Source organism: Typopeltis vanoorti, chromosome 3 (genome assembly GCF_054136105.1).
Source record: "Typopeltis vanoorti isolate ZY-2024b chromosome 3, IOZ_Tvanoo_1.0, whole genome shotgun sequence".
Classification (NCBI taxonomy): domain Eukaryota; kingdom Metazoa; phylum Arthropoda; class Arachnida; order Uropygi; family Thelyphonidae; genus Typopeltis; species Typopeltis vanoorti.
The window spans coordinates 101,942,202-101,955,321 of record NC_143551.1 but is presented as its reverse complement, the minus strand read 5'-3'; the positions used below and the strand labels follow the sequence as shown (position 1 = coordinate 101,955,321).

At 33.7% G+C, this 13,120-nt stretch overlaps 1 protein-coding gene across 1 annotated transcript in view; it reads right to left on the bottom strand.

The window, feature by feature from the left end:
* Tsr1 (Tsr1 ribosome assembly factor) overlaps positions 1-13,120 on the bottom strand; it is a 273,200-nt gene that overhangs the window by 232,501 nt on the left and 27,579 nt on the right. Inside the window, exon 3 of the mRNA XM_090415842.1 lies at positions 7,759-7,845. Coding sequence (XP_090271968.1) covers positions 7,759-7,845 — 87 coding nt within the window. The remainder of the gene's footprint in view (positions 1-7,758; positions 7,846-13,120) is intronic.

Here is a 13,120-nt window from a genome sequence, read left to right as displayed (position 1 = left end):
AAGCATATCAAAAGTTCCTGGCAAATAAGTCTTCTGCTCTTAGAGAATATAGACACAAATACAAGAATGCTAAACACTGTGTAAAACTAGCTAAACAAAAGTCGTAGGAGGACTTTGGCAAGAATATTGAAAATAAATATCAAGAAGGTGGCAAAATATTCTGGAGGTTGTTGAAGAAGCTTAAGAATGGAGCAAAGAGTACTGTAAAAGGAGTTAGAGATGATAAAGGTGACATGAAAATGGGAGAAAAAAGATATCCTTGAAGTATGGAGTAATTACTTTGAAAAACTGCTAAATGAAACAAGCAGTGATAGCACAGTGGTAAAAAACACTCAACAGCCATAGTCAGGAATACATACCCATACTTGAAGTAGAAAAAGCCATCAAAGGCTTGAAATGTGAAAAGGCAGCAGGAGTAGATGATATTCTAACAGAAATGCTGAAGTATGGTGGTATAAAAGTCTTACAGTGGCTGCACTGCATAGTTCAGAAAGCCTGGACAGAGTGACGAATTCCCGATGATTGGAGTAGAGCTCTCGCAGTACCCATATATAAAAAGGGAAATAAAACTGAATGTGAGAATTACAGAGGTATTTCCCTACTGAGTGTTCCTTGCAAGATCTATGCACGTATACTTGAGAAATGATTGAGAAGAATTGTGGAAGAAAAGCTTGGTGAAGAACAAGCTGGATTCAAGCCAAATAGAGACTGTCAGGATTAGATCTTCACTTTACGACAAATAGTAGAGAAAGCATGGGAACATAACAAAGATCTGTATTTAAGTTTTGTCGATTTAGAAAAGGCATATGTCAAGGTGCCAAGAGAGAAGCTATTCAATACGCTACAGTTATATAGTGTCAGTGGGGCATTATATCAACCAATACTTACTCTTTATTTGAGTTGTAAGTCAGCAATTAGAATTGAAGGAAGTACGGGAAGATGGTTTAATTTTAAATCTGCTGTGAGACAAGGGTGTATGTTATCTCCTCTGTTATTCATTATCTATATGGATCACATTATGAAGGAAAGTGGTATTAAACTTGATAATATCAAAATTGGAGATGTTAATGTCAGCTCTTTGCTTTATGCAGATGATGTTATACTTCTAAATAAATCCGCTACAAGTCTGCAAGATTCTCTGACTAAATTGAATAACTGTTGTAATAGAAATGGTATGAAGGTCAGGAATAAAAAGACAAAGACAATGAAAATAGGCAGAATCATTGAAAATATCAACTGTGTTGTGAATTGATAACCTGTGGAACAAATAAAACATTTCTGCTACTTAGGCACGATTTTTAGTGAAGATGGTAAATTAAATATAGAAATAGACAATAGAATCAGCATAGCTGGTATGGTGGGAAGTCAATTGAATAAATTCATATGGAATAAGAGAGAAATTAGTCGGAACACTAAATTAGCTGTATACAAGACAGTGTTCAAACCAGTTTTATCTTATGGATCTGAGAGATGGGTCAGAAGTAAAACACTTGAGCCAAGACTAAGACCGCAGATATGAGAGTCCTGAGAAAGATTAGAGGCGTGAACAGATGGCATCAATGGCAATATCATATTAAAAACGAGGATATTAGGAAAGAACTTGACATTGTCAGCCTCCAGGAATGGGGTAGCAGAGCTAATCTCAGGTGGTATGGTCACTTAAACAGAATGGGCGAAGAAAGATTAGCAAAAACAAGTGTTCACTGCCAGTTTGGCCGCAAAACAACCCAGAGGAAGACCAAGATATAGCTGGATTGATATGGTACAAAGTGCCTTAGACGATAGAAATATAAGATCTGGTAATGTTGGAGTCTTGACAAGTAACAGACTGATTTGGAGGAAAATTGTAGATAGGAAGTTAATAATGATGTAAATTTTTCATGTAGTACTATCATATCCTGTATGCCCCATGAGGGTACATGGCAGGAATTTGATGATGATGACTTGTGAATTTGTATATACTGAATCTGGCAGCATAATTTTTAGCATAAAACAAAAAAATCAACAACTGGTGTATTAAATGTTTCAGACAGGTCATCATATATCCGTGGATACTTATCCATGGATAAGTATCACTGAATAAGGTACAGAGAGATTTGCAGTCTGTGTAATATATTTCGCAACAAATAGTGCAATTTGAGACAATTGGTATAAAAATGGCACTAACAAATGAATCACATGTCCCCTCATACAGGAAGTATGCTGTATAGACTCAAGCAAAACTGTATGTTGTACTGCTAAATACAATATCTAACTAAAAACACAGTTGTCCAAATTTTCAATTACATGAAATAAGTGTTGTTAGATTACATTTGAAATTTTCAATGTTATTAAGACAAATCACAAAGGCTAACTTCAAATAAAATTCTACTGCAAATTGAACTACTGCGTATGTGAGTCCGCCAGCCACTCTGACACAGAAGCGACCTGCAAACAAGCAGCAATAAAATTCAACTGAAGGGCTGAAACTTTGTGTCACATGAGCCTGCCTGCAAGATGCAGAAACGGTACACAAAAGGTAATGATAAGTCCCGTCTGAATGATAAATGGATGAAACAGCAACCCGACAGGAACGTATTAAAACTAAGAAATATATAGTGACTGTTGTTATCGCAGTTTCAGATATTTCAAGAGAAACTGCATTTCAACCACAATGTGGAAATCTCTTGAATGAAACAACGTTTCAACTCAACAATTTTCAGCTTGCCCTTGTCGTTGAGTCGTGCAATCTTTTGTTAATTCCACACCAATCATATGCATGTGTTCTTAGCTGCTTGCTCTCTCTCTCTCTCTCTCACTCTACCGGCCTACAATTGCTGTCTGCTTCACACTCTGCTTTCACTTCTCATTAGTCATTTGTGATTGATTGTTCATTAATAATAAAACAACTACAGCTCTTGGATGTATCAGTCAACAAACCATTTGAGGACTATGTACAAAAATTCAACACGGAGTGGATAGCAGCCGGGAACTATGACCTGACTCCAGCAGGGAAGATTAAGAAATCATTATTAGAACAACTCTGTGCAACTGAATTTTGAGACATGCACACAAGGAAACTGCTCTCGAGGCCAGAAGTATTGATAGCGATTTTGGAAAAGTTTTTATATGCATCTTTATCTACTCTCCAATAAGAAACTATGAAGTTAATATTGAAAGACGGTTATTATATATTCTCTTATTATACATTATTATATAACGTATAATAAGAGATTCCTGGTAAGTCATACTCATTTTCAGTTTTTTACTGAAAACTTTGGTTTCTGAAAATCCTCACATATACCTTGCACCACAATTTTTTAATTTTGGGGAAAAAAACTTTGGGGGGGAAAAATGCAAATTATATTCGAGTAAATATGGTATATATATATTTAATTGTGAATTTACCAACCATCTGTTGTCTTACTAATGCCATAGTGGCAGTTTTAAAAAGTGATCCTTAGATTATCGTATTTTATGTTCCATTGTTGTTATTGTGCTGAAGATGACTGAATCTTCGACAAAAATTATACAGCTAATAAATTTACTTCATGAAAGTTCAAATTTCTGTCTTTAAGTTTTTACAAAAAAAGGAGACGAATAGTTATTAACACCATGGTCGAACATAAAAATATGCACAAATTATTATGGACAGAAGATATAAGAAATAAGAAAGTCTCCCTGACTACACTAATTATTAATAGTGATGATTTCACACTGATTTAGGATCCAAGGGTATAACAGAGGATCTGAAATTAGAAGTGATTGCCATATAATTGTGAGCAGGATAAAATTGAATTTTGTACTGAAAAGAGTATGCAAGAAAGTTTTAAAATGAATCAAAGTTGAGCAACTTTCAGATATGAACTGTAGACTATAAAGTACACAAACATTATTCAAGAAGAAATGAAATAATTTGAAAACAAGAACTAAAGCTTGGAGATCCAGTGACAAAAATTTTATAGATATAATATTCTCTAGAAGAAGAAGATATTCTTGAATGGCAGGCAATTTCAAGTAGAGTGATGTGGGCAAATATCAGAATTGGGAATTGGTCCCACAGAAGGTTCTACTAAGGTAGAAGTGGAGGAATTTTTGGGAGGATTTAGAGAAAGCAACTGACACAATGAAAAAGGAAAAGTTGGTCCATGTTGGGGATCTAAATAGCAGAGTAGAAAACAATTGTCAGACATACAAAAATATTTTTGAAAAATTTGAAGAAAAGAGCAAAGCTAATACCAATGGCAAATACCTGTTGGATTACTGCTCAGGACATAGACTGGCTATTACTGACAGAATGTTCCAACATAAAAATGTGCACAAATTCACATGGAGAGAAGAGGCAAGGAATAAGAAAAGTCTCATTGACTATGTTATTGTTGATAGTGATGTTTTCTCCCTGGTGCAGGACACTAGAATGTACAGAGGATTTGAAATTGGAAGTGATCACCATTTAGTCTTGAGCAGGATAAAATTGAATTTCATATTCAAAAGTAGAACATGTAAAAAAGTTTTAAAGCAAATAAAAGTTGATCAACACTCAGATGTGAACTGTAGATTAAAATACACAAACATTATTAAAGAAAAAATTAAAAAGTTTGAAAACAGGAACCAAACCTTAGAGATTCAGTGGCAAGACCTGAAGAAAATATTGATTGATTTAGCAAGAGAGGCATGTGGTAAGGTTGTCTGCAAAGATAGAAAAATCATAACTCCATTGCAGATACAGAAAGTTAAAGAGGCAGTGAAGGAAAAGAAGAAAGCATATCAAAAGTTCCTGTCAAATAAGTCAGCTTGTGCTCTTAGATAATACAGAGACAAATGCAAGAATGCTAAACACTGTGTAAAACTAGCTAAACAAAAGTCACATGAAGATTTTAGCAAGAACATAGAAAATAAATATCAGGAAGGTGGCAAAATATTCTGGAAGCTGTTGAAAAAGCTCAGAAATGGAGGGAAGAGTGCAGTAAAAAAAAAAAAATAGATATGGTAAAGGTGACATGAAAACTGGAGAAAAAGATATCGTTGAAGTATGGAGTAATTACTTCGAAAAATTGGTAAATGAAACAATCAATGAGAGCACAGTGGTTTATAAAAAAAAAAAAAAAAACACTGACCAGACATGCAATCAGGAATACATATCCATACTTGAAGTAGAAAAAGCCATCAAAAGCATGAAATATGGAGGAGCATCTGTAATAGATGATATTCAATCAGAAATGCTCAAGTATGGAAGTATAAAAGTCTTCCAGTGGCTGCACTGCACAGTGGACAAATTCCAGTTGATTTTAGTAGAGCTCTTAACCAAATATAAAAAGGGAAATAAAACTGAATGTGAGTATTACAGAGGTGTTTCTCTACTGAGTGTTCCTGGTAAGATTTATGCCAGAGTACTTGAGAAGGATTGTGGAAGGGAAACTTGGTGAAGAACAAGCTGGATTCGGGCCAAATATGTGTGTCAGGATCAGATTTTCACTTCATGACAAATAGTTGAGAAATCGTTGGAATATAACAAAGATCTGTATTTAAGTTTTGTAGATCTGGAAAAGGCATATGACAAGGTACTACCAAGAGAAAAGCTATTCAAAACACTACAGTTATATGGTGTCCAGGGGCATTATATCAAGCAATACTTAGTCTTTATTTGAATTGTAAGTCAGCAGTTTGAATTGAAGGAAGTACTGGAAGATTATATGATGTTAAATCTGGTGTCAGACAAGGATGTGCATTATCCCCTCTGTTATTCATTACCTAAATGGACACATTATGAAGGAAAGTGGTATTAAACCTGAAATCAAAATTGGAGATGTTAATGTCAGCTCTTTGCTTCATGCGGATGATGTTATACTTCTAAATAAATCCGCTACAAGTCTGCAAGATTCCCTGACTGAATTGAATAACTGTTGTAATAGATATGGTATGAAGGTTCAGCAAATAACAAGACAAAGACAATGAATATCTCAACTGCATTGTGAATGGAGAACTTATAGAATAAGCAAAACTTATTCTATAAGTTTTACTTAGGCACGATTTTTAGTGAAGATAATTAAAAGAAACACACATATTAACCACAGTGAAAATTATTTAATTGTAAATATTTCATCCTAAGTATCTTAGGATGAAATAATAATAATATTAACAATAATAATATTATTGTTTAAAACTACTGTACTCATGATGTCCTAAGATACTTAGGATGAAATATTCACAATTAAATAATTTTCACTGTGGTTAATAGGTGTGTTTCTTTTAATTATGATCGCACCACAGGTTTCGTTATTTAAAAAAGTTTTAGTGAAGATGGTAAATTAAATATGGAAATAGACAACAGAATCAACAAGCTGGTATGGTAGGAAGTGAATTGAATATATTCATATGGAATAAGAGAGAAATTAGTCGGAACACTAAATTAGCTGTATACAAGACAGTGTTCAAACCAATTTTACCTTATGGATCTGAGAGCTGGGTTAGAAGTAAAACACTTGACCAAAGACTATAGACTGCATATAAGAAAGTCCTGAACAGATGGAATGAATGGCAATATCATATTAAAAACTAGGATATTAGGAAAGAACTTGAGTTAGCATCCAGGAATGTGTTGCAGAGCTAATCTCAGGTGGTATGGTCATTTAAACAGAATGGGAGAGGAAAGGTTAGTAAAATGAGTGTTCTCTGTCAGGTTGGAAAAGACCCAGAGGAAGACCAAGATACGGGTGGATTAATACAGTAAAAAGTGCCTTAGAAGAAAATTGTAGATAGGAAGTTAGTAATGATGTAAATTTTTCATTTTGTACTATCATATCCTGTATGCCCCTTCAGGGTACATGTCAGGAATTTGATGACGATGATTAAGTTTTCAATTAAGTTACTGCATTGTTAATTGCTGTGTTTAAAATTAAAAACCTGATGACAGGAATATAGAAGTGGCTGGTTCTCACATGATATTTTATAGGTATATTACTATGGTAAATTAAGAAATGAGGAGTGCAGATTGAATCATTTTTCCAGAGGATTTCTAAATAAGAGTTCAAGAATTGTTGTTCTAAAAGTTAGCTTTTTTTAAAGGATACTATTTAATTATACAAGCACATGCATGATATTTTATGTGAAAGAATTCAAATAAAGATTACTTTAATAAAAATAAAAACCTTAATAGGAACAATTCAAGTAGACCCCCCCCACACACACATCCCAGATAATGTAAACACATAAAATTTGACTTCATTAATCAGCATGACAAATTGTAATTTTTATTTATTCAAAAACACAGCATTTATTTTTAACAAATTCTTTATTTATAAAAAAAGAAAAAAAGGGATATATATCTACTTTGATTTTTTGATGCGAGCATATGAGAATATAACTTTTGGCAAGAGAGTTGGCCTGGTTTGCTCCACTGTCTAACCATAGCAATCATCTTATGTTAGATAGATATATTTTTTCCTAAGTGAATTCTTTGTGTGTCTGTTTACATATAGTACTAACATAAGAGCCAAAAGATTTTGGTAAAGTAAGTTATTTATAAAATATATATATCCATTTTGATTTTATAGGTAGATTAAAATTTTCCTGAAAGCTTATGAAAATATAACATTTGGATAGGAGGCACCTTGGTTTGCACTACCTGAAAGATATGAACTCAGCCCGTATATATAATATCCATTTTATAAATAACTTACTTTTGTCAAAATGAAGTCTTTGGCACTTATTTTAGTAACCAATTCTCAGTGTAAAATCAAATCAATATCACAAATTGCTAAAATAAAATTAAAATCTTACCACAAGGAAAGGGGGTGCATTTTGTGTCCCTAAAGATCTCTTTTTTGTTAAAATCTCTTCACGTTTTTTTTGCCTTAGTTGAATTTGCTAGGAAAAAAAATTAAAAAAAAAAAAAAGAGTTGAGATGAGCAATATGGACGATTCAGTATACTTAAACAGCCTAATTTCTTGTTCTATTAAGAAATATAAAATTTAAAATAACATAATAAAATCATTGCATAAATAATGCACTTTGATTTGACAATACCACATAACAAGGTTATAAACCTACAACACGCTGGTACTATGAGGGGCAGGTAATAAGAGACTTTTCCATAATAAATATACCTGGAAAATTATGCAAGCATATTTAATGGCCAAGAATCCTTTTTACATGAAATAGGAATGAATTTCACTATAACATTAGAAAACAGATTAGTGTTTAAGAGACTGGCTATATAAGGTCCTAAAGTTTGGATCACGTGTACTATGATATCTGGCAAATGACAGTGAAGGCCATTTATGCATAATTAGAGGAATCTTTACGGAAGGAAATCTGAAAGAAGAAAGCCACAGACCATGATGTAGTCAATAAGAGAAAAATAAATTAACTGCCAAATTTTCAAGGGTGTAAGGTAAATCATAAGATGATAAACAGGAGATATCTATACATGATTTTATCAGATATCCTGGAAATGTCAGGAACAATCACATGCTTTATCAAAACTTTCCATGGCACATGTCCAGAGGCAGGTAATTTAAGTTCCACTTCAGATAAATCAGCAAATGCTAATTAGCAGGTGGGCCTCTAAATAATGAACAACTGATAACTGATGAAATGATGGCTTAATGGCTCCTCTCCCCACTTTTTTTTTTTTTAGAATGGTTGCTAAACATAGCTTTCCATGGTGTATAGCAGATGTGTGTATGAAAAAGAAACTTTTCTATAAAAGATTTAAGGTAGTTATTCATTCTGAAGTACATCAAGACATTGGATAGCTAAAGATTTGTAATGTCTTTAGTAAAGCACTGTAGACATTTGTAATGTCTACAGTGCAAGACCAGAGTAGGCATATCGTGGGCTGTTCTCAGTAAAATGGGAGGTGATTTATATGGTCCTTTATGTAAGAGTTAAAAAAAAAAAAGAAGATTGATGCAAAAAAACCATCTTTATCTTTGGGTAATGTTACAATAGTAGTCTCTTAGTATGAGAGAGAAAAAAGGAGGCATAAAAGGGACAGAAATTGCACTGGAATCAGAAAGAAATGCTGTTTGAACAGGAGGCAAGTTTTCTGTATATTGTGTTTTGAGCCAGATTTGGGTATTATTTTGCACCTGTTATGAGTTGCAAAGGTGAACTGCAAAACAGGATTTTTATCATGCCATTCTTGAAATTCAAGGCTCGATTTTGTGGTGAGGGGTTTTGAATGGAACATCCTTCTAGCCTGGATTATGTCAATTACACAGTCAGAGAAAATGTTTGGATTGGGAGAGCAAAAGTAATAAACACACTATGGAAAAGAGGAGCAGAAATCACAGGGATCATATGGTTTTGTAGCATTGCATTAACAAAGGACATGAGACCAAGGAAAAAAAGAAACTTGGATGAGTTTGAGTTACCAGCTAGAGAACTAACATCAACAATATACACAGAAGGGATGGGGAGTATTTTATGAGGTATTCTAGTTGGGAGTTTGGATGATTCTGTTATGACACTGCAGACAGCCAAACATTTTCACATTTCTTTCAAATGGGTCAGTGAAAATGAAAAGGGACAGGGAAGTCAGAGTTCTTATCTTACTCCTTGAACAGCTGGGATGCAGAAAATCAAAACTTCAGAGATAAAGCTTAAAAGGATGAAAAAGAGAAGCAAAGAAATTCTGAGGGGAATTCTTCTGGTTTGGCATTTTTGGGCAAGGATGTCAGATCTCGCAAAATGACAAGGAGTAATCTTTGTGACAGAAGAAATAATGCAATGTGCCAACCTTCTGCAATGAGTCGTAAGTCCTTGGAGGCATGATAACGAAGATAACAACTTTGTTTTAATATAACAATTATTAAAACAGAGGAAAATTCACGTAAAAACTTTATTAACATATAATTTTTGCCTAAGTATCATAGGCATCATCAGTACAAAGATCACAGATTGAAATTAAACAATAACAGACAATTGTAAAAAGTGCCACCTGAGTAGCTAACATAAGATAACTATAAAAGGTCGATAATTTCTTAACTTATTTAAAAACAAAATTATATAAATATATACATAGAGAAAATAAAGTTAGGATAGATTAACAGATTTAAAAAGTACTTTCTCCCACAAAGGGGATAAACAGAGACACTCTAGTCTTGTTCCAATGAACACAATGTTTAGTGTCAATAGCATATTGTGCAAGTCCAGACTCAAAGTATTTAACATAAGACCATGTTCTTCTAGAACAGCGCAACTTTTTCCATTCGCGACCCCTTTTCACCCGAGAAATTTTTATGTGACCTGGGTATATATATAGGTATATAAAATAGGTATACAAATCAAACATTTACTGATAATAAATCATAAAGACATTAATTTAAAAAAAATTCTTTGGTATACATATAATTTTACCATTTACATAAAGAATTACAAGCAACAGCCTCAAATCTGAATTAATTTTTGGTCGTTGCGCATTCCGAAACCTTTTACTGTTGCCAAATTTTTCGCGACCCCTCGCATTCGGTTATGTGATCCACAGTTTAAGAAGCTTTGTTCCAGAAAATCCTTTTTGAAGTACCGTATTTTTCAATAGATAACACACACATTATCTATACAAAAAAAAGTCTAAATTCGTTAAAAACGAACATGCGCAGTATACATTTGAAAGGTATGAGAGGTAAATCAAATGTATTAACAAAACTAAGGTAAAAACTAAGAAGTATTACTTAATATTTATTGAACATTACACTATTCAAATCCAAAAAATTCTTCATCAGACTCAATATTGAAAGAATCGATTGCATTAAAATTTTCATTTTTAACGCAATTTAATGGTATTTCTTCAGCTTCATAATCATTGTCACCGGACACCACTGCATTCTCTTGTGCTTTAATGAAACCATTTCTAACATAGTTTTCACTTACAGCAGCCCAACTTTCTACAATCCATGTAACTATATCTTTATATGACGTTCTTTTCATCTGCCCTGTTTTGTTATATTCATGGATGCCATTCATCATCCAGTCTTCCCACTTAGCCCACAAATTGTCTTTGAATGGTTTATTTACTGCAAGATCAAGGGATTGGAGTTTTTGTGTTAAACCACCTGGAATGACGGCCGATTTGGAATACTTACAATTGTTTTAACCTCTGCTGTCGTGTGTGCCCTACACGAATCCAACACTAACAAAGATTTTGTGTTGAAAAATGCCATTTTTCGCTTTCACCACACATTCTCCAACCAAAATTTCATAACCTCGGAATGTATCCAACCTTTATCATTAGCAGTAACAATAATATCTTTGGAATCACAACCTTTTGGAACAGTCTTTCTTTGGAAAATCACCATCAGTGGCAGTTTGGAACCATCTGCAGTTACGCAGAGAACCACAGTAAAATTAGACCTTTCATGCCCCCGTTGTAGTAACTGAAACCTCTTTTGCTCCTTCAGATTCACAGTCCTAGAACTAGGCATGTAAAAACTTACGGGAACCTCATCCATATTCCCAAAATGACAAGCATCAACCCCCACACAAGTTTTCTCTTAGAAACAAACGAAATTTAGCTACTTTCGCTTCCCAGTCGCATGGCAAATTTTGTCCAACACTGGTGGAGCACACGCTTCAATTGTTTCTCTTCATAAATCCAAAAACCCAAGATGGGTAGGCCTTAAAATCCTTTATATTATCATTTCGTGCAATTCTTTTCGATTCCTGCAACACACGGACAGTAGAGATATCTAAAGGTATGAGAATAACCTTTAGCTCTTTCACTAACAACCCAATCAAACAGTTTTTTCCTATGGTTGGCCACGAGCATCTTCTAAACCTCATAGCACGTTTCCTCGTATGTAAACATTTCAAGACTCAGCCTTTTGCCATTCACAAACACTACTTTCTCCAACACTGATCAATCTACCAGCTTCACGATTCCCTTTTTCCTTTGCCACTTCTACCACTTAACTGCGCTCTGCAGGATTTCTCTAGAAGTACTTCTGTCTTCCACGAGTAATTCAGATCTAATAACAAAATATAAACAAATAACGATTTACTTTATGAAATATTTTAAAACAAGATGTACGGAATAACGTAACTTCATAAAATACAAAAAATATACACCTACCTTTCAATTGTTGATGCAACTAGTTACAAGAGAATGATGCAGCCCACACAAGTTATCTTTCGGGCCCAATAGTCACACAAAAAGTCGTAGTAATTTCACAGTGCTCTCCAATAATGTGAAAATTGTAAAATTTGGAATTAAAAAAAATCAACCACTGCTACTACAAATGCACGTGCTTTTAAAGAATTCCTCCGTCCTCTGTCTGTACTTCCTAACTCTACCGCTAGTTGACGCATGCGTGTTATCTATACATCAAAAGGAGTGATGAAAATGCTGGGGGTGCGTTATCTATCGAAAAATACAGTAATTCAATGGTGTCAGATAAAGGAATAACAGTAAACAAGGATTCAACATCTAAACTTATTATAATGCCTGAAGCATCCAGATGAAGATCAGAAATTGCATTTTTAAAATCCAAAGAGTTTTTTATATAAGTAGCAGTTCTTTTAGTTGAAGTAGCAAGTAAATTAGATAAGAATTTGGAAACCTTATATGTAGGCTATCCTACACAGTCTTTGACTGGACTTAATGGAATACCTAGTTTATGAACTTTGCGAAGACTGCAGAATCTAGGTGGTTTTAAGCTTTTTTTTTTTTTTTTTTTTTTTTTTTTTTTTTAACAAAGAAGGTTTCAAGCTTTTTCTTTTCTTAGTTGACTACAGTTAGAATCAGGTATGAAGGACAGGTAAGTTGAATAGTCTCAAAGTAATGTAGACTTTTTTTCTCATATTCTTTTCTATCTTGAACAACAACAGCCTTTCCCTTGTCAACAGTAATAATTAAATTTGTGTTATTTTTCAATGATTTCAGTGCTTTAAATTCAGAGAAAGAGAAATTAGGACAGGGAGGATTGGCAATAAAAGAATTTTTGCACATTCAAAACGAATCGAAGACCTCTATTTATGCTATGAAAAAAGTTCATAAGGAGTACCTTATTAGGAGAGATGGTGAAATATGTCTCCTTTTGATGGACATGATTAGTTTAGATGTTGTATCCTTGTTTACCGATTTTCCTTTATTTGACACCATTGAATGTGAACATATATATAGTTATAACATGTTCCTTA